This window comes from Phoenix dactylifera, chromosome 3, assembly GCF_051530095.1.
Source record: "Phoenix dactylifera cultivar Ajwa chromosome 3, Ajwa_hap1_PhDact_Kaust_v1.1, whole genome shotgun sequence".
Lineage (NCBI taxonomy): Eukaryota > Viridiplantae > Streptophyta > Magnoliopsida > Arecales > Arecaceae > Phoenix > Phoenix dactylifera.
In genome coordinates, this window is record NC_143192.1 from 14832745 (window position 1) to 14853439 (window position 20695).

General features: G+C 36.3%; 1 protein-coding gene across 7 annotated transcripts; it reads left to right on the forward strand.

The window, feature by feature from the left end:
- Positions 1-153: 153 nt before the first annotated feature.
- LOC103698572 (leucine carboxyl methyltransferase 1 homolog) lies at positions 154-19911 on the forward strand. Of its 7 annotated transcripts, none has more exons than XR_016399765.1 (14): positions 154-419; positions 5059-5147; positions 5251-5393; positions 5722-5769; positions 6070-6151; positions 14100-14202; positions 15107-15227; positions 15317-15364; positions 16871-16954; positions 17079-17143; positions 17894-18027; positions 18211-18262; positions 18408-18446; positions 19528-19634. XR_016399765.1 is itself a non-coding variant. In XM_089929474.1 (14 exons), exons 3-14 carry the CDS (start codon positions 5081-5083, stop codon positions 19612-19614), a joined length of 939 nt encoding a protein of 312 aa, XP_089785600.1. In that variant the 5' UTR covers positions 154-419; positions 753-1065; positions 5059-5080; the 3' UTR covers positions 19615-19911. The 7 variants fall into 7 exon arrangements, 6 of the variants coding, with proteins under 6 accessions (XP_089785600.1, XP_088573972.1, XP_088573973.1 ...); XM_089929474.1 differs by lacking the exon at positions 17894-18027 and adding an exon at positions 753-1065 and having other exon boundaries at positions 19528-19911; XM_088717846.2 differs by lacking the exon at positions 17894-18027 and adding an exon at positions 979-1065 and having other exon boundaries at positions 19528-19911.
- Positions 19912-20695: the final 784 nt, after the last annotated feature.

Consider the following 20695-nt stretch of genomic DNA (forward strand, 5'->3'; position numbering starts at 1 on the left):
GACTGCCATTTGCTTTCACCTGCTTAACAATAATAGTAATCTTTATTGTTAAAAGGTCAAGTCTTCACCTTCTGTTGAAGCCCGTTTAGACCTCTTTGGATTAAGCCCAGTTCGGCCCACATCTCTGAAGACAAGGGGTGCTCTGGACCCACGGCGCCCCGCGGCCCCCCACCTGGCCGTTCCACCCTTCCTCCCTCTTTCGTCTTTGTGTTATACTTTCGATCCCTCTGGTTTGGAATTATATCTTTTTCTAAATCCAGACACAGGATAGAGTTGCTATCTTGAAGGATTTTTTCCCACTCAAAGGCGAATCAGCGAACTGCGCAGCCGATGGAGAGAGCAGCGGCCGATTCCCGCAGCAGCAGCAGCAGCACCGCCGCCGTTCAAGCGACCAACGACGATGCTGCCGCCAGCAAGCTGTGCGTGTCCATCACCCCTCTTCTTTCTTTTCCCTCTTTCCCTTCCAATCCAAAGAACATAACAAAATTCATAATATCAGTTAGATTCTTCGTCATGATTTCTATATCTTGAACTCGCTGATCCCGTTGTTCCCATTCTTAATACAAATACTTTTGCTCCTTTTGTTTTTCTTATTCGAATTGCTTCACTTTTTATATTTGTAGGCGTCGATGTTCTCATGGCATAACTTGATTGGGTTGATATCTTAGGCATGGCGTGCTGTTTTAGATCGATATTGTTTTAAGCTTCATAATTTATATGCTTCAATCTAAGATGCCCTGTTTCTACGCCAGAATAAATCTTCTATAGAGGTACGACAACTATGAGAGGAAACAAAATTAAAGAAAATAGGCAGAGTTGCGGAGTGGAAAATCCCTAAATTTGAGGTAGAACTGTATATAAAGTATGGGATTGTTTGGGCGGTCATGCAGGTGGTAGATTCATCATCCACATAGAAACTTCTATCTTCTCCATTTAAAATTGGTGATTTATGCATGTTTGGATGTTGTATGTTGCTAGGTAATGGGACAGATTGGAGCATTTGGAGTTCAGGTTCTGTTTAGAGAAATTGGAAATACAAAACATATGCAAATGCTTGCAGATAAGGTATTCTGTAATATGTAGGAGTTATTGCTGTTGCTAAATTTTGAGGATTTGAATCGGGGATTTCTTGGTTTCTGTGCTGTAGTGTGTGGTTTTAATGTCACAAACCCTCTGGTTATCAATTGTTCCTCAGCTTTGGTAGACATTGTTTTTATGTCAAAGGTAGCTTATTGGAGCATCCAAGTAATGGCTGAATGATTTGTTTTGGTAGTTAATGAATCCAGGCTCTTCCTTGACTAGTTGAATTTGTGTGGTGGGAGGAAGTTGAATGGTTTTATATTGGTCATTGAATTATGAGTCTCGTGCTAGTGTCATAGTGGGAAACTAGAAGTTGAAAACATTTGATGCTTTACAATAACTAAGGGGAATGTTACTAAAAATGTTGCGTAATTATGGCCAAAATTAAGGAGGATAAATAATTTAATAGGACATTAAAAGGGATGATGTGTCAACTAAATGAACAATTAAAAGAAATGGAAATTAGTAGGATATTAAAAAAGAATGGTGTGGCCGCTACATATGGTTGATTTCTTCTGTGATTTCTCTGAGAACTTTGATGAGTTTTAGAGAGGGCATGACTTTCTCTACTCTATCCCACTGGTATATACGGAGAAGGTATGTTTGAAAAATTGTTGATGCTTGATTGGCAACCACAACTTCTTAGTTTCTTGGCACATTATAATAAACAGCATATATCTTTGCTACCTGCTGCTGCCGCCATTAGTTTTGGTGCCTTAATAGCAGCAACAGTGGCTTAAAAGGATGAAATAAACAGATAAAAAAAGAGGGAAAGGTTTGTAGAGGGAACAGGAGTAACAGAAGGTGGGAGAAGAGAATATAGTGGAAAGGGAAGGGGGAGGCTTTTTTTTTTTTTCCTTCTGCTAATACTTCTGTCATTGTTGGATATCACCATCGGATTCCACTGCTGTCAGATGCAATAATCATATTAGGTCCATGCTGAGATGCTGAATCTGTGTTGGTGTTCTTTTCGAATTTCAATTGTCAAGTGATTAAATTTGGTGGATGAATGGTTTTGAAGTCATCTGACCTTGGATGTTGATATGGTTATGCTCTTATATTTTGGATATGAATACATATAATTTAATGAACATTTGTATAATCTGGATTTGGATAAGATTGTCATTATGTCTTAATTAATGGGCATGGATGTAAAAAAAAAAATCTTTATAAAACAAAACATAATTTCATGAAGATTTAACCAACATTATTATGTAGTTTTGCTAAAAATCCATATGATCGGAACTTATTATGCATGAGATGACAAGAAAGCATATGAGACAACTTATTAACTTGACTAGTGCAACTTGAACTGGGTTGATGTAAACCCTACCAGAGCCAACCCATTGTTTGGCCGAGTTGAGTAATTGTGCATCTAGCTGAGGCCAGGCTTGGGTTGGAAAATGTCAGCTTGATTTGTTGATGGGTTAATTCAATATGAAGCCTTGGGCAACCTGGAATTCATTTTCAGATCTGACTTATTGAAACTAAATCCATACCTCTTTTACGGGCCTCCTACCTAGCATAACCTTTTGCTTGATGAAAGTAAAGATGGTTTCATGATCAAAATGCTGTGAGGAGTTTAAGATACAACAATGAACCAACTTGATAGATCCGACCCCAATTCCGTTTGGTTGAACTATAGGAGGCATGTGAATTCCAGGTTTGTGTGGTTGGCTCCATATTGGTATAAGCTGGGCTCCAGATGTGATTTGATTGATTGGATAAGTCTGTTAGCCTTAAGTCAATCCAATTTACTCTTATTGAACCTCTATTTTGTATAAGAAATCTTCCACATTCCCAATTGTATTTATTTTTATTTAAATTAGATATGGTTGTATTCATGTCAAGTTCATATTTCATGTCATCCTACAAGGACAAATATAAGCTTCAAGATCTGAACTATGCAAACATTCATGTGCGTGCCTGCAATACAAATAGAATATGGATTTGTTTATGCACATATCTGAGCCATATCCACTCCATTTATTTTTCTATATAAAAAACTAAAATTCCTTTTTAATTATTTGGATAGTGAGATTATTTTGCATTAATTTAATGAACATCTTAGGAGTGTTTAGATATAAGATATCTTGCAAATTTATTTAAAAAAGCAGGTCATTAGGTGTTTAAAGTGAGTGGTTTATGTACTTTTGTAAGAAGGTCATTAGTTTGGAGTAAGTTCAAAAAGCTTTCCATTATAGAGTTCTCCTTAAAGGTTTCGACCCGGGAATCACACCTAGCGTTTACTAGGAACAACACCTAGTAAAGAGGAAACACTCCTTCAGGAGCTTGACATCTCACCAAATTTAGGACCTAGACAGGTTATTTAGCGTACAATGTTACATGCCTTTACAAAGGCCATCTTCTCTCCTTTTATAAAGGAGGTTTGCAATTAAAATACCTCAGAAACAACTAATTAATGGTTATCAGTGAATTGGATTAAGTTGTCATAGGAAGGAGCCAACTAGCAGTTAGTTGGCTATTAGCTAAGTAATTCTTGTCAATGGGTTGACATTGAGCTATCAAAAGTTGGTAGAATCTTCTAGCCTATGGGTTTGGCCTTGGCAGCCTGGTGGACTTTGGTCTTAAGTCTTGGGCTAGTAAAGCTCCCAAATCAAGCCTGTTTCAGTTTCTTTCCATATAAGTGCAGATTTTTTCTTATAAAATTTCATATGTTGTTAAGCATGTCTATCAGTGGAGCAGGCTGAATCTACATGAGCAAGATAATATTGCTTTAATGATCCATACCCATTCAAAACCATGTGCCAATCACTTTTCTTTAGTTAATTGAATACAAATACTAGAAATACCCTCACAAACTTTCCTAGGCATAATAAGATAAAAAATATAGGGGCAATAGTACTTATCTAGTCCATGCAGAAAGAAGAAAATAAGATGAAGAAGCTACCAAAACCCTCATGATATTGCCTGGTAAAGGGAAAAAAATTGAAAGAAACAAGAAGAAGAACCTACCAGTTTTCAGTTCATACTCACACCATGTTTGTGCATACCTTTAATTTGTTGCAAATCATATATTAATTACCTTCATGCTGTGTTCGGGGGGAGTTAATTTCGATCATTGGCTTCTATGGTAGAATCAGTCGGGCAGCTATATGTAAACTACGACCCAAGGTCCGCCGTACTGATTGTACAGACGTACCGATGGGCGTCGGTATCGGTACGGTACCAAAACAGTGTTGAACCGAACCGGTACTGTACCGACGAAGATAAAAAAAAAAAAACCGCACGGACGCGCGTGGCATTTAATGCCACTTTGTGGCATTGAATCTCCCGCGCGGGGCAGCGCGCGCTCCCCGCATAGGCGAGCTGTCCCACGAGCCCGTGTGGGCGTGCACGCGCTGCCGTGTGCGCGGGCGTGACTCCCAGTGTGGAGAACTGCGTGGGCGAGGTTTCCAGCGCAGAAAACCGTGCGGACGCTCTTTTCCGCAAGCGGGGCGCGCTTCCCCGCGCGCAGGGTTTCGCGTTTGGGCCAGTGCGAACTGGCCTAGTTCGCACCGGTACCGGCTTGTACCGTGCGAACCGGGCCGGTTCCCACCAGTACGGGTATGTACCGGCGCAAACCGAGCCGATTCGTACCGGTACACGTACGGAACCATTCGGTTTTGATCCTTTTGGGTCGGAATTGAAATTATATACCGTACCGACCGGTTCCGGTTGGTTCAGCGTACCATGCTACGACCTACAAGATTATGATGGCAGCACCACCGTCCTGTCCATATTGACCCTTATATTTCTCACACTTACTTACGTAAAATGCATGTCAGAAGCATATTGTGTTGCAGGCATCTTGCTATCATATGTTTTTCTGTTTGGCATATCAGTTGCTACAGTCACTGTCTTTTATCCATTATGTGATTCTGCTCTACTTTTAACTTCTTTGCAGATGAAGTTCTATTAAACAGTTATTGTGACCTTCTATTGCTAGAACTAATTATTATATTGTTGCTCACAAAGGTCCTGTGTGAATAAAGGATACATGAAGGATGAATATGTTCACTTGTTTGTTAGAAGACCTGTAAAGAGAGCGCCCATAATCAACCGTGGTTCGATTTCCTGCATCTGGACCTAGAAATCTGTTATTTCTCATCTTTCAGATTATTCAATATTAATAACTTTTCATGTGGTACTTCAAATGGCATTTTTAAGGGTACTATGCTCGTTGGGTTGCTCTCCGGAAGCTCCTTCTTCAGTTTCTCAAGTCCGAGAGACACAACAATGACAACATTCAGACAAAGAAACAGATTTTGTCTCTTGGAGCTGGCTTTGATACAACCTACTTTCAGTTGGTGGTGCGTGACACTCTTTCATCTAATTTGTGTATCTAAATTGATTCCAACTATACTTGATGTGTATTTCTGTTCTTTATGATGTTAATTCAAATCTCATAACCAAGAAGAGACTGTCTCAGTGTTTTGGGAGCGTGGAATGAGTTGGTATCCAGGGAAGCAGATGCTCTCTGATCATCTTTTGCACCTGATATTAATTTAATTTTATAAATTAAAATACATAACAAATTCCAATCAGGTTTTCTGAGTCTTCCTTTCTTGCTCGGTCTGCCACTAATATCCTGGTCTTTTTACTGAATTTATTTTATCTTATTTTATCTTATTTTTACAGAATGAAGGGATTGCACCACATCTTTATGTAGAAGTGGATTTTAAGGAGGTATGAATTTAAAGCATGAGAATTTTATAATAATCGATTAGTGAATGTTTAGTTCATTTTTGTACCCTGAGTATCTTTTGCTACACTAGATGAAGAATTTGTAGTTTTTGGAGATAAAAATTATAAATGCCCCTTCCATGATTTTTTCTTTTGAAGCGTACATTTTATTTTAATTGTTCTAGATGTTCTAATATCCTGATCAGCATGCCATCCCAAGTTATAAGTGTCTTCTGAAGCATTAATTTTTTTCAATTCCATTACAAATGTATGTACATATTTGATTCTTTTCATTTTTATTAGGTAACCAGTAAAAAGGCAGCTCTCGTAGAACGCTATAGCCTATTAAGAGACAAAGTTGGACCAGAAGCATCCATTTCAATAGGTAAGTCAACTCTTGTTAAAACAATGTTTTTCAACAGTTGTTTTATCATCATATTTTAATCTACTTGTGCTGCAATTCCTTTTTCTCTCCTTAATTTTTGTGTTTCTGCACTTTAAATTCACTGACCATTTATCTTCATAGATGCATAATCATAGAAGTAAAAAACATATATTGGCTGAATTTTATTCATAGGAATTATATACAAAGAAAAAATGGGAAATAATGGCTACGAGGATTTAATGACAAAGCAATTAATTGCTATGTTATCCAATACTCCATAAAAATCTGAGTTACAAAAAATACCTCATCACTTGTCAAGTCCATATGACACTCAAGTAACAGACAATATATTAAATCCTTGTGGAAGTTAAGTTATCAAAGTAGGGAATTGCAGCATGTCAATGCTATTTGAAACTATATCTGGTGGCAGATGCGGAGGATGTCTGTATATCAGAAAATTTGAACTGTTTATTGGATGCTGTAAAAAAAAGCCATTAACTAGTTATGGTCTGCAGTCTGGGGTCTTGGGAGGGGCATTCAAGGGACAGACCTAACTTTTGTTTTTTTTTTTCCTTTTTTGCACAAAGTGGCTGCTCCAAGACTTGAACCCATGCCATTGCATTTGGTAGTACAAGCCTTTTACCGTTGTTCCAAGCAATGACCCCTTGTTTATTGGATGATGTGAACATATTAATTTGAAACCTGATAAATTATTTTTGTTATAGATTAGGGCTCAGTTTTTCACTTGAGGAAGATTTATGTAAGTATCTTCCTTAGTTAAGCTCTTGGAATGCTTTCACTTGATATTCATGTTTGTTGGGCAAAATTATGAAGGGCTGTTATTCTACAGATGTAGCATGAAGTTTCTTTAAAACTGTTGTAAAAATAAACTTTGTTGATCAAGTTTCTTCTTCTTCCTTTGTTTTGAAATGGAGAAAAGATGGCGTCCTTAAATTTGATATATGCTATATGTTTAGGAATTTAGGTGGATTTGAAGGATTAGTAGGCCATGTTTTGCATATGGAATAAAAATCGAACAAGATCTGGGAATAAGAATTTGAAATAGAGATGTGAATGGGCTGGATTCAGGTCATATCCATCATGTGTCCATACCCAAACTCAATATGAAAAATCAAGTTTGGATTTGGTTTCAGGTCCATCAAAATGAGTAAGCTCCAAACTTGCATTGAGTTTGGATTTGAGTTTTTTTTTCTTTTTTTTTTTAGGTTTGATCTGGCACATGATTTTAGTAGGTCCAAGGCTCAACATTTTGCAAAACTAAAAGGACTCTTATCACAATTGTTTGTGACAGATTGCAATATGAAGGAAGCATGATATGGGAAGTGAATGATTGTTTTTTGGAAAAAGTCAAATCACCTTTGAAAAAGTTTAAATTTTAATTTCTATATATGTTTAATTTGATTGAAACATAATGAAAATCCAATGTCGGTTGGGATTTGGAACTAAAATAGCAGTGGGCAAGAGTTAAGGAGAGCACACATGCGAAAAAAATGTAAATCCAAATATGAAGAAAAGGAATTGACACAAATCATGGAGCCAATTTTCTTTATATTCCTATACTGCATATATAGTTTGCTTTTCCAGTATTTGGGTTATTTGGTTTTTGGATTCTAACGTAGCTAAATCCAAGTTTTTTGGTTCATATGCAATCAGATTCTATATATAGAATCCGAATTTGATCCAATAAGGTTATCGAAAAATTATATGTATCGATACCGATTATATAAAATAATCGGTTGGTTTATCAAAGTTTTGGGTACCACTTGCACCCCTAATTTTAAACTCAAGATACACGCAAGTATCAGTCACTGGCTGGTACAATATGTCCTGTGGTTTTTGTGGGGGAGGGGGGTACATGCTTAGCACAAGGCTGATTCAAATGAGCCAAGAAAAAATGAAGCACTAACACTATGCGCTACTTTGGGTGGTAGAGGTTGATATGGGATCAGTTTACCTGTGGAACCCATCTTGTGGGAGTACTGGCACCTAGTGGCATAGTACGTACGGAGTAGTATCAGGCCGGTATGGCTGATGCCTTAATCCTTGGAATAAAGTAATTGATTGCAATGCATTTAATGGCCTGAATTTGCTGATCTAAAGTTCTTTAGTTCTAGGCCTTGGACTGAATTTTTTAGGCTCTTTTTCTTGATTTGTTTGTAGTCCAATAATAGTCAAGTATGTGTCATGAGATCTTTAAGTCCTTAAATGTAATTGGTACCATTTATGTCCAAGCATCGTGAGTAGTGATGCTAGAGTACAATCGGTTGTTAGGGTCCATAAGTAGGTTCTTTTGGAGATTCTTTGGGGCATTTGTTTCTATCTTCATAAAGAGTCCCAAAAGTAGCCGAACCCAACAAGTTTGGGATTAAGGCTTAGTTGAGTTGAGTTTGTAAAGAGTCCCAAAAGCATTGAAATTCAATAATTTGTTGGTCAAGTTTCGGAATTTTTATAAAGAGGGTGAGCAAAAGACAATGTATGATGGTTTTTCATATAAAAGAAATTGAAGGTTTAAGGTCAGGTTCATCACTTACTTTTCCTTCTCTCTCTCTCTCTCTCTCTCTCTCTCTCTCTCTCTCTCCCTCTCCCTCTCTCTCTGTGCGCGCGCACCCCCCCCCCCCCCCCCCCCTTCTCCATCGCTCCCTCTCTTTGATATCTCTTTTTCCTTCTCCTCTATATCATGTTTTTGTTGTCTTTTATTTTGCTTGTATGTCTCTACTCTGCATGCACTATTCTGAATTTTCCATTTCGCTGACAAAACCCTAGGAAAGGGTTACTTGACCTGTTATTTTCCTTAATCTGAGATATTGGTCTCTGTTGTTGCATATAAAGGTTCAGGACAGCAATCAATCAAACTAGACCTATTCCTACTCCAGTGCATTCATTAGGTCCTTCCATGTATTGCAGGGCATCCCCTATTAGTCTGCATCAATTTGGTCTCACAGCAAAAGAGTTCTACCTTGTCTTCTTCTTTCTTGATCTTCTATTTGCCTCTTTTTTCTTTCCCTTTATCATAATAAAGAATGAGGAGTTGGGTGTCAAAAGCAATGATCTTCTGACATCTATCAATAATGATGTGCGGTCAGTAATGCTACAGCAACTTGATTGTAGCAGCATTTAAATATTGAAAAATTCCTTGAGGCAAGACCACAGGTCAAGAGTTGCAAACCTGAAGAACCATTAAAAATGATGAATCTAGAATTGAAGGTTCTTCATATGGTGAGTCTATGATCGAGAATATATGTAAGATTTGTGATTATGCAGATTTATGAAATGAGAATCTTGTGATCGTTGATCCATTAGATATCTCCATTGCAAAAGATTAAAACAGTGGATGATTTATAGCGTTTTCATCATCAATCAAAGGGCACTAGAACAACCAACTAGCAACATGATAGCATGAAAGTCCTATGTGGGCCTCCATCATCAAATCCTGATGATCCAACGGTTGAGTATGAGGATGAATCATCTGGATCTTGGGTTGAGATTTATGCAACAGAAGCGAATGATTTTGGAGTAGATTTTAATGCATTTAATGGTCTGAAATTTGCTGATCCAAAGTCATTTAATTATAGGCCTTAGACTAAAACCCATAGTGCTTTTGCCCTTAATTTGATTAGAGTCCAAAAACAACCAGTGAACGCTGTCATAAGATCTTTGAGTCATTAAGTTTTGGAGGTCTGAAGGTAGATAGGGTAATCAGTTCTGTACACATCGCTTTTTGGCATAAATAATGATGCTACAGTACATTGGGTTGTTAGGGGTCGATAGGTAGCTTGTTTTGGAGATTCTATTGAGGGAATTCTATCTATCAAGGAACCCCCAAAGACTGAAATTCAGTAATTTGTGGGTCAAGCTTGGGAATCTTTATAAAGGGTTTCGAGCGAAAGATAATATATGCCGGTTTTTCTTGTGAAAGGAATTGAAGGTTCAAGGATCCTTCCCTCTCTCTCTATCCCCCTCACCCTGATATCTCTTCTTCCCCCCTTTAGATGACCCTTCTCTTATCTTTATGTATAATTATATGTCTTTATTCTGTATGCACAATTCTGAATTTTAGTGATTAGTAATACATCAATATAAATCCTATTGTTTATCCTTAGACGGTACTGAATTTTAGTAATACATCAATATAAACCCCGTTGTTTATCCTAAGACCCTTTAACACTTAGTTCCTCTTATCCATTCCTATCACAAAACCCTAGGTTGGGTTTATTTGGTGTTGTTATTTGTCCTTGATCTTGGAGATTGACCATTGCCGTCCCCTATACAGGTTCACGACAACAAGCAATCTAACTAGACCTATTCCTACTCCAGTGCATTCCCTAGGTCCTTTGATGCATTGCAGGCCATCCCCTATTGGTCTTGCATCACCCGGTTGGGATTATTCAGAACAGCATTAGATATAGTTTACCTTCAAGAATTTGAAGAGTTTCCGAGTAAGACAGTGTAGCCAATATTGTTGATTAGTTGCCATGGAAAGTGGTCCGGAAAAATGGTAAGTTTACAATTTTTTATTTTCTTTCTCTTGCACTAATATGTGGCTAGTATTAGAAGGAAATATTGGAAAATTTGTTGGAGCTGATTAATACTCATCAGAGCTGATTGTTGGCTGCAATTGTTTGTTACTGATCAAAGTTGACCTAAGACATATGTAATCATCAATAGCTAACATGGACCACATTAGTGATAATTGACTGATACTCATCATAGTTGCCTGATTGGACATAATTGTTCGCCACTAATTTTATTATGTAGTTGATCATCACTGACTTATTTTTGTTAGATTGTCATTGATTTTGCTGATGGTGACCAAAGTCAACAAAACTCAGCCGGTTTAGACATTGACAGGTTGCTAAATCTCGTTAAAGTTGACCGATCTTGGACAGCACTTTATAGGCTATTCGACCATTAATCTCTGGTCAACATTAGTTAAGCATTAGTGGCAAGGCAAGTGGTACTTTATACTTGTTATGTTTTTGCTAATTGATGCTAGGTAAAATACATGAACTAAACAAATGATAGCTGTGTCAGCAAAGTCACACATGCAGTGTAGCCAAGGTTTGAGGATTTGGTTTCTTTCTTAGATCTGCAAATAATGTTCCACTTTTTCAGCAGTTTTGATGGGTTTAAGTTTTCCTTTTTTAATCAAAATTTAAAAAACAATCAGAATAAAGTCATGAAGCAAATGTTGCTCTTGTTGCATTACTTCGTGGATCCCATAAGTGGCTTTTGTGGAGAAGATCATGTGGAGCTCGGCTTTGATGATGTATTGAACAAGTGAAATCAGATATCTCTTTGATGGAATGGGAATTACAAATTATGTTCTGTAAAAGTAGGTCTTGTGAGTCAGTTCTGACTCCTTCGTATATGTGGCTTGCTGGAATCAATGCAGTGGTTAATGATCCCATCCTGACTATACATTTGTAAGTTATCAGTCCATATGGAAACAAATGCAGCTGAAGCTTGGCCATTACTTTGTCCATTGAGGATCTTATGATAGTGTGGATCCTAAAGGTGGATGAGTTTTTTTGAAGTCTGTGGAGCATTATTATTGTGGTTCATATGTGCTTGGATGGGCTTTCATACTTCAGGTGAGAACTTAATTAATCGAAGAATGCTTCACCATCCCCGCTTTAGTCCTTGTGTGCGTTGATTGGTAAGTTGGCACAGGGGGCCTGCTTGTCTCCCATGTGACCCCCGTATACCACACCAATCCCTGACTGCTATGGGGAACTGGTGCTCTCAGCAGGGAGTGGAGTGGTGCTGGCAATCAGCACTCTAATTAATTTACAAGAGGTCAATCTGTTTTTACTGATGGACATATTGGTTTAAAATTGTGCTGTTTTCTTTTCTTTTTTATTTATCTTTTACCTTTTTTTCATAAATTAGTTTCAAATTTAGTTGTTTCCTGTGGTGATAAAAGGTATACTCTCTTGTTCTTTCCCTTTGTCTTCCTATTTGTTTCACCTGTTCTTTTCTGTAACAAATGCCATTTGTACCAGTCATAAAATTAAAGTTCGAAACATTCACAATCCAAAATCATCCATTGATTCAATTGTGCCCTCATCCACAAATCCAACAGAACCTGGAAAACTGTTATAAACCATCCCAAGGACTGCGGATAAGCCAAATAATTTTGAAGAATGTGTTTTGATTCAAAATGTTGCTTGTAGTACTAGTTTTCTTTGTTGTCATATAGCAGCTCATAATTGTGTTATAACAACATTGTAAGTATTTTGTCTTTAAACAATGATCTTAAAGATACATTTGATTAGTGGCAGTATCAGGAGTTGTTTTTATGGCCATTACATGATGCCACTGTGGTGGTTCCAAAATTATATTTTAAGAAATTATAATTTATATTATACAATGTATGCTAATTATCAATGGAAATGTCTTGAATGAAACTGTTATCTACTACTGTATATATGTATATATGTATAAAACTGTTATAGACCATCCCAAGGACTGTTGACAAGCCAAATAAGTTTGAAGAATGTATTTTGGTTCAAAATGTTGCTTGTAATGCTAGCTTTCTTTCTTGTCATATAGCGGCCGTGGTATAGCAACATCATGAGTATTTTATATTTAAACAATGATCTTAAAGATACATTTGATTAGTGGCCTTAGATAAAAATGAACAATATAATATTGAACAATTGTAATATCAAGGATTGCATTTATGGCCATTACATAATGCTACTGTAGTGATTGCAAAATTATATTTTTAAGTAATTATAATTTATATTACGTCATTGATGCTCATTATTCAATGGAAATGCATTGAATGAAACTGTTATCTACTACTGTATATATGTAGATAATGGGAAAGGCTTGGGGTTGGCTTCGTGCAGCTGAGCTCCATGCCTGAACTCTCACCTTTTTCCACAGGCCCTGTGTCTAAAGAGGATAAGAAATCCATCCCAAATTTATTTCTTGCATGACCTTCACAGTTTTCCTAAAGAAAATGAACAAAACCAAAGACAAGTGAGTGAAGGAAGGGGAAAAACACTATTAAAGGGGGAAGATATAATTACATCCCCATCTTCGTTTCCTTATCTTTTAAGATAAGATAGATATTAGATGGAGATTATACTTGTAAATGATTTCAATTATGAAAAGAAAGAGAGATGTGATTAGAACCATTTTATTAATTACTTTCTTAAAAAAACATGTGGATTGCATGTGTCAAGACCTAATGGTATTATAACATAGGTGACACTTGCTATATATAGTGCAAAAGGCTTGGGCCCAGCTTCGTGCAGCTGACATCCAAGCTTGAATCCTCTCACCTTTTTCCATGGGCCCTATGTCTAAAGAGAATAAGAAATCTGTCCCAAATTTATTTCCCAAATTTATTTCTTACCTATGTCTAAGATTCTGCACAATGCACTGAAAGTTTCTTTTTTTTTTTTTTAAATAAAAATGACAACCAAGTGAAGGAACGGAAAAAACACCAGGTAAGGGGGGGAAGATATATTTACATTCTCTTCTTTGCTTTCCTTATCTGCTCATTTTGAAGATATATAGATATTGGACAAAGATTATATTCGTTCATGATTTCAGATATGAAAGGAAATAGAGATGCAATTAGAACCATTTATTCGATATTTTCTTTTAAAAAATCACTTGAATGGCATATGTCAAGATCTGATGTAGCAATAACATTAGTCATTTTAAACAATGAAGCAACCCTGCTATGGATTTGCTTGAGGCCAATAATATTTGTGGGCCATGTATATGTTATATCTTGAGTTTTCTTTGTATGTCTATGCGGGAGCACAAGTTCTTGACTGAGCATGAGACCATTTTACCAGGGATGTGAACTTAAGCTCTTTGTATGATATATTTGTTTAACTTGAGTCATTATGTTGTTATTATGCCTTGTATTCTTGTGCTTTCATGATAGAGTTTTTCATTATGTCAGAAAGAGGTGAAGTGTTAAGTGATCATTACAAGCTACTCTCTGCTGATATACGCGATATCCAAAAACTAGATAGCATCATAGGTCTGGCTCACTTGGATCCCAGGTACATATTCCCACTTTTCCTTATTCTCATATCTATCAAGTCAATGTGGACCATTTATCGCCTTATTTTGATTTAAGTTAAGGTCATAATCAATGACACAATGATAAGTTTCTTTGTTCTTTCGTGTCTTACCTGGACAGTGGCATCCAGCTTCCAGAATCTTTGCCAGATACATATCCAGCTTATAGAAGTTGGTAGAGAGTTGGACTTACAATGAGTTCAATCCACTACAATTAGGTTTTGTTTTTCAACAGAGTACTAAAATAAGTTTGCAAAATATATTTGGAAATTCTTAAGCTTGTTGGAAAGTGTGAATGAGCAACATGTATATTGAAAACCTTAATAAATAATATCTTTAATATTTTTTTATTATTTTATTTATATATAATACATTAAACCATGTTTTATGTTTTTTAAAATTATTAACATAAAAATTTCAATATATATTATTTTGTAAATGAAGATATGGTGATACGTTAAAAGTTATTTAAATTATATTTTGTTCTACGTACATCATCTTTGTCCTCCGTTTTATATCTGACACCTGGACAAGTGCCAGAATCTAATTCTCGAGTCTGTCCATATAACTGTGGTTCTATCTAGATTTTTTTCTAGATTTATTTTTGAATTTTAAAAGGAAAGCACTTTAGTTCGGAAATATAGAATTGTGAGTTTGCATTACTTGGTATTCTACTATTCATTGCAGTTGTTTTAATACATAGAGATTGCACTACTATCATTAAGGTGGGACATTCGGACTTTAGCCTTAAAATTAACATATGTTGCCATGTTTACAAGATATAAATCTAAATGTTAATGTTACTGAGATTTTTCTACTATAGGATGCAAAAAATCTATGTCTGAGAAATATTAAACTGGTTCATTTTGATCATGTTGCCATCAGCCTGCCAACATTTATAATTGCAGAGTGCGTTTTAATATACTTGGATCCAGATTCGACCCATGCTATTGTTGGATGGGCTGCCAAAAAATTCTCGACTGCAGTATTTTTCTTATATGAACAGGTTGATTTCCATTTCATGCCATGATGTCAGCCTACTTTAATAGCTTTTATTTTTGGAGGTATTACAATTTTCCCTGGTTTGCTACTTAGATCCATCCTGATGATGCTTTTGGAGAGCAAATGATAAAAAATCTTGAGGTATTATAAATTATCTTATCATCATGATTGTATTTTTTTTTTTATCTCAGTTGTGTAAGTATTCTATTTTATGAATCTGATATTATTGTCATTGCAGCCAATTGAGCTTTTAATTGTACATGCCAACAGTACGGCAGTGGAGCTAATCAAGAAGTCAAGAAAGACTTTAAACAATTTCTTTATAATTTAAGATGTGCACTAGGTCAGCTGGAAACTTGTGCCCTTCCACAGTTGTTTATGTTGGGGCTCAAGATTTGCTCTGTGCTCCTGAGATTGAACCCTTTCTTCATTGGAAGCACTAAACTTAAAACCTCAGACAGAAATTGCTGTAGTGAAAAATATTCTTTCAAGGAATGTAGTGTAATAGAGGAAAGAAAAGGGGAAAAGAAATAATGAAAAAGAAAGAGAGTGAAGAAATTAGAAGAAAAGGAAACATGAGAAAGAAGGGGGAGAATTGAGGGATGCATGGTCTGTTCTGCAGTCGGAGCTGACATGATTACTGAATAAATATAAGATTTTTTTTAACCTGTTTTAATGGGAAAATTCAATAGTTTGCGGTGGTGCACCTGATGCACTGATATGAACTTTGTATGTGATTGTTGTTCCTACTGTATCAGCTTATAAATTAGCTTTAACCAGACAATTCAAGCAGGATCCATGTTAATCACCTGCTTGCTACCAAATCAGAATCTGAATAAGATGTTTCATGATTTCTTCAATTTTAATATTTAATAGAATCTGTAGCCTGATTTGGTTAATTTTCAATCTAAATGGCATAGGTAACTTTGAATATCTGGTACAAGATTTAATAATACAAAAAGCTGTTATTGACCATCCAAATTGGAGATCCACATCATAGGTCGTGATCTCACTACTAACAATTCTTAGAAACCAAAAACCATGTCTCCAAGACCTTAAACTCATGCATTGGAGAGGGTGCACAAAAAAAACAGCTTCAATGACATGGTATGATGTTTTGCTATGATCTAAGTATCAAACCTGTTGGTTCCAGTTTTTAAGTTGTTGATAGGTTCACAAAAAAAAAAAAAAACTAATTTCTTGGACTTACCAAGATTCTCTGACTAAAGTGCTGTTAGGGTCTATGCAAGCTTGCCCCTTTTTCCTAATCAATGCAACCATGTCTATTTTCAATCTTGGAAATAATGTTCTCATTTTAGCTCGACTATCGTCACAACTTATTTCTATTGATTGCCAACATAACATACATATTCAACATTCACCTATGCCCTCTTTTATCTTGAGGTTATAGATCATCAAAAACCACTTTGTAGGCTTTCAATCTTCCTTGGCATAGATTTCAAGTTTCTATTTTTTTTTATTTACCCTTTTCTTTAAATATGATCCTGTTAAATATGCTTCTTTTTCATTCTCTGCATTTCTGATAATTGTCTTTACCATGTATTTTTTATTTATTAACTGATGATGTATAAAAAATTGCCCGGACAAATCATAGAAGTGATGTATGCATATTGGCTTGTTTTGCAGAGTCGAGGATGCCCTCTCCTTGGTATACATGCTACACCGAGCTTACAATCTAAGCAGAAACTCTTCGTTGATCATGGATGGCAGGTGTGTTCTTTCAATAGATGGCATTTTTCTAGCAAAAGACTCTCTCTTTGTTAGATATAAACAATGCCTACACATATTGAAGCTAAAATTCATGATCCACTCCCTCTAATATTTGATGATGCAGAGAGCTGTTGCATGGGATATGCTGCAGATATATAATGAATTTATCGAAATTCAAGAAAAACACAGGTAAGATTTTTCTTATTGAATTATACAAAAATTGCTGCAGAGGGTGTAAAACTAACAATGCTGACAACTTTCTTTTAATAAATGCAGTGTGAAATTTAGAAATGTTATTTTGTTTGCTACATGCTAGAGGAAGAAAATGAGCACCAAGATTTGTCTTCACATAAGATTTTCTCATGGTTCATATTCTGTCATTTCCCTCTTGGTTTTTTGCATTTCTTTACTTCACTACTATTCTTATCATCGCCAGACAAACTCCTTACCATGCACGGCTGCATAACAAAATGGGTAGTTGTTCAAGTTATAATATTAGAGTCATTTGTATACATTTTAGGCATGATTACTGAGCACTATATGGGATCCGCACGAAAACATCATTCGGGTCGATACAGGCCCTGAATCGATCCATATCGGCCTAAATTGTACCCTACCACCCGATATTGTCCAAAACTGGGGTGTGTCACATATCGACCCGTACTGCCCAGTTTCAGATGGTACCATGATAAAAGTGAGAAATGGGGTCGGGAGCTATCTCGGTATATGGGGTGCTTACCATGCTATGCTGACCATATCATACTGAATCAGTAACATACCAGTCTGGTGCCTGATTCCGAGACTTCAAATCTTGGTTGGGCTACCACTGAAAGCTGTTTTAAGCTAAATAGTAGTTTCTGGAACTTCATGTTTGTGCTGGACGTTGACTTTGGTGACGTGTGCACACACTAATTTCATTTATGTTGTGCGGTTGGACAGGTTTGCAATATGCAAGTATTTTTCACAAAAAAGTAAAAAATTGATGCAACTCATTTTTCAACTGCAAAGTTGGCTTCTAAATGCCTTCCTTCTTGCTGCTTCTTGATTATTCAGCTCTACTATGATTACCGATGGTATATGACTATCATACTCTATTAAATCTGAATATGGGTAAATTGTATTGCCACAACCTGAGTTTCTGGCCCCAGTTCACTGAAGGCATGAATTGCATTTATGAGTCCAAAACTAAGCATGAAGCTAAAATAAGTCATCCGAATAATAAGGTAATAATAGCCTCTAACTTTACTCTGTTGCAGGATCGAACGGCTAGAGTTGTTTGATGAGTTTGAAGAGTGGTACATGATGCAGGCAAGTGCATGTTTAATATAATGTGGAATGGTTAATGTCATGATTTCAGGTCAACATTGTAGTATCTCATTAGCCTTTACCTAAGTAGCAGCATCTCCATTCATCGTCAAAGGCATTTTCTAATAAATTAATTCTTTTCCTCCAGGAACATTACTGTGTGGCTTGCGCAATTAATGATGCTGAGGTTGGTAGCAAATACATTCAGCAGCTCAGATATCTGAAGTGGATATAGGCATATTTTACTTGCTTCCACTACATGAAAACAAAGATAATAAAACTGAAAACACAAGCATGGATTCTGTATGGCCATACTTTGCCCATGTGATGTGGGCCATGGATTCTTTTTTTTCTCCCTTGTCCCTTTTTCCTTAATTTATAATATTTTTCTTATATTTAAAGTTTCAACATGCAATAGCTTGACAAGTGTAGTCAATATTACAATTCATGTTTTATACAACTACATGGGTGGAATCTTTGAAATGCCTCAAGGCGTCAGAGAGAAGAATGCTACTTTAAAAAAATAGCTTATGCTACAAACCAGTCTAAAGCCAATACAAGAGAGTGGAATGATGTTTGGTGAGAATATCTAGCCATGAAACCAATGTGTCTGAATGGCTAGGATCATCATTAAAAAAAAAAAAACTATTGTACAATATTTTAGCCACGGGATTTTAGCCTCGAAGGATCCAGGCTCGATGAACACACTGGTTAAGTATAATTTAAAATTCTTTTTTTTTCTCCCTTGTCCCTTTTTCCTTAATTTATAATATTTTTCTTATATTTAAAGTTTCAACATGCAATAGCTTGATAAGTGTTGTCAATATTACAATTCATGTTTTATACAACTACATGGGTGGAATCTTTGAAATGCCTCAAGGCGTCAGAGAGAAGAATGCTACTTTAAAAAAATAGCTTATGCTGCAAACCAGTCTAAAGCCAATTCAAGAGAGTGGAATGATGTTTGGTGAGAATATCTAGCCATGAAACCAATGGGTCTGAATCATCATTAAAAAAAAAAAAAGCTATTGTAACAATATTTTAAGCTGGACTTATGGAAGAAGAGATTTTACCTGTTTCTCGATTATCATTAGAATGGACTAGCTATCATAATTAATATCATCAATGCTAATGCAAAAGTTGAATTTTCTGAGTAATGTTTTAGCATCACCAGAGTTGTTGCCCTTACAGAAGAACATTTTAGTTCATCAGCTTATTTTTGATTAAGATTTGTTGACGAAGCTTGTGTTCTACCTGTTCACTTGCAGGGCCTGTTTAGGGATTTTGGATTCTCCAAGGACCCGCATATTAGCAGCCAATCTCAGAAGCTTCATCCTCTGCAGATCAAGGAATAACCATTATTAGTTGGACCGAACCTCCCACAACTGCCGCAAAAAAAAAAAAAAAAAAAAAAAAAAAACAAAGAAAAGATAATTCATCTAGGGATGTATTATATGAAGTCCCATGCATGTGCTGGTGGCATGATAGTATTCTGCAGCGCAGGGTTGTCTAGATTGAAGAAACATGTCTTTTAGCCACCATTCAAGACTATGTTTTGGAAAATTGAATTTTTATTATGCTTTTATGAAATCTCCTTTTTGGGGGGATTGGTTGGCAATTTAAAGATGATCACTCCTTTTCTTCTTCCTCCATTATTTTTTTCTTAGAATTTTAGTGATCAAGTGGGAAGTATTGTTGATCTGCAGGAATCATACTGTGATAACTGCAATATACCTAGAAATTAATGCCACCGATGATGAATGCTGTTTTGGTCAGCAGGGGTGCAGCCTTAACCCTAGCTAATAATCAAAGTGTCAGAAAAGTCTGTACATATATACTATCTTTTTTCTTGGTCCTTTCCCACACAGTACAGTATCGATGAATAACTGGAGACACCATTACCTGATTTGTTCAGAGGAAAATGACATTCAGGAGCAAATAAGTTGCCTCAGCAAAATGAAAATAGTTATGAGTAGCATAATCATCATCTTGGTTAGAGTTGTTTGAGGTAATCAGCCTTGTGGGCTTAGTTTATGTGGCAAATGTATTTTGGTTTGTACATTATTGCTTAAAAATGCCATGACAAAATGATGTATCCCCTGCAAATCGCGTGGTTGTGAGGCATTAGATCTGCTCTGTTGCCCCATGGTGTGGTTTTGAGGTGCTCTCTAACACATCTTAGGCTTGAGGCTTCTCACCCAACTGAACCAAGCTTTGGTGAACATCTTAGGAACACCTATTTTATGAAACTAGCTTTTTCTTTGCATGATGCATGGGTTGCAGTTCTGGGACTGTTACAGAAGGTCTGTATGATATAGTAATTAGCTAACATAGTCCAGAAAGACGAAAGAAAGATAAATAAAAGTATATATGCAAGGCTTCTAGCAGCATTATGACTCACCTATCAAATCCAAACATAATATTGCACTCCATGCT